Source organism: Cariama cristata, unplaced genomic scaffold, assembly GCF_000690535.1.
Source record: "Cariama cristata isolate BGI_N322 unplaced genomic scaffold, ASM69053v1 scaffold25806, whole genome shotgun sequence".
NCBI classification, from domain to species: Eukaryota; Metazoa; Chordata; class Aves; order Cariamiformes; family Cariamidae; genus Cariama; species Cariama cristata.
The window spans coordinates 1-529 of NW_009624178.1; the positions used below are offsets into that span (position 1 = coordinate 1).

Below are 529 nucleotides of genomic sequence, written 5' to 3' on the forward strand. Positions count from 1 at the left end.
GAGCCAGAGCCCGTGGGCAGCACCAGCACTGGTTCTCTGCGAGGTGGTGCCGCGGGGAGGTGGAAACTGCACTTGAAGGACCGGGCAGATTTCCAGTATTCCCAACGGGAACTGGACAACATCGAAGTGTTCGTCACCAAAAGCAGCAGAGGGAACCGCGTTGGCTGCATGTATGTCCGCTGCGTGCCAGGTGCCAGGTGAGTCGCCCGTGGATGTGCCGGCCCGGCGGTTTCACCCTGGCCTACTCACCGTTGGGCTGGTGAAGTGCTTGGTGGGCACGGTGCCATCCCGCCCCTTCCTCTCCTGCCTGCCGCCTCCTTGCCCGGGTTCCTTGCTGAAGGAGCTGGCCCTGCCGGGGGGGTTTGGAGGGATCCTGCGGGGCGGGTGAGCTCAGCTCCCGGGACCGGTCTGGTCTGTGGCTCCAGCTGGGAATGGGGTTAAACAGGGAGCGGAGGCGAAGCCGGAGGCTACAGGGATGTAGGGATTCCCTAGGCTGTCCCGCAGACCCCCCCGGTGATGTAACGTTCCA

At 64.7% G+C, this 529-nt stretch overlaps 1 protein-coding gene across 1 annotated transcript in view; it reads left to right on the forward strand.

Moving 5' to 3' along the window:
- Positions 1–3: 3 nt before the first annotated feature.
- LOC104163928 (alpha/beta hydrolase domain-containing protein 17A) overlaps positions 4–529 on the forward strand; it is a gene marked incomplete at its 5' end in the record, with an annotated part of 4,575 nt that continues 4,049 nt past the window's right edge. The window contains one exon of the mRNA XM_009703079.1: positions 4–197. Within this exon, the coding sequence (XP_009701381.1) occupies positions 4–197 (194 nt within the window). The remainder of the gene's footprint in view (positions 198–529) is intronic.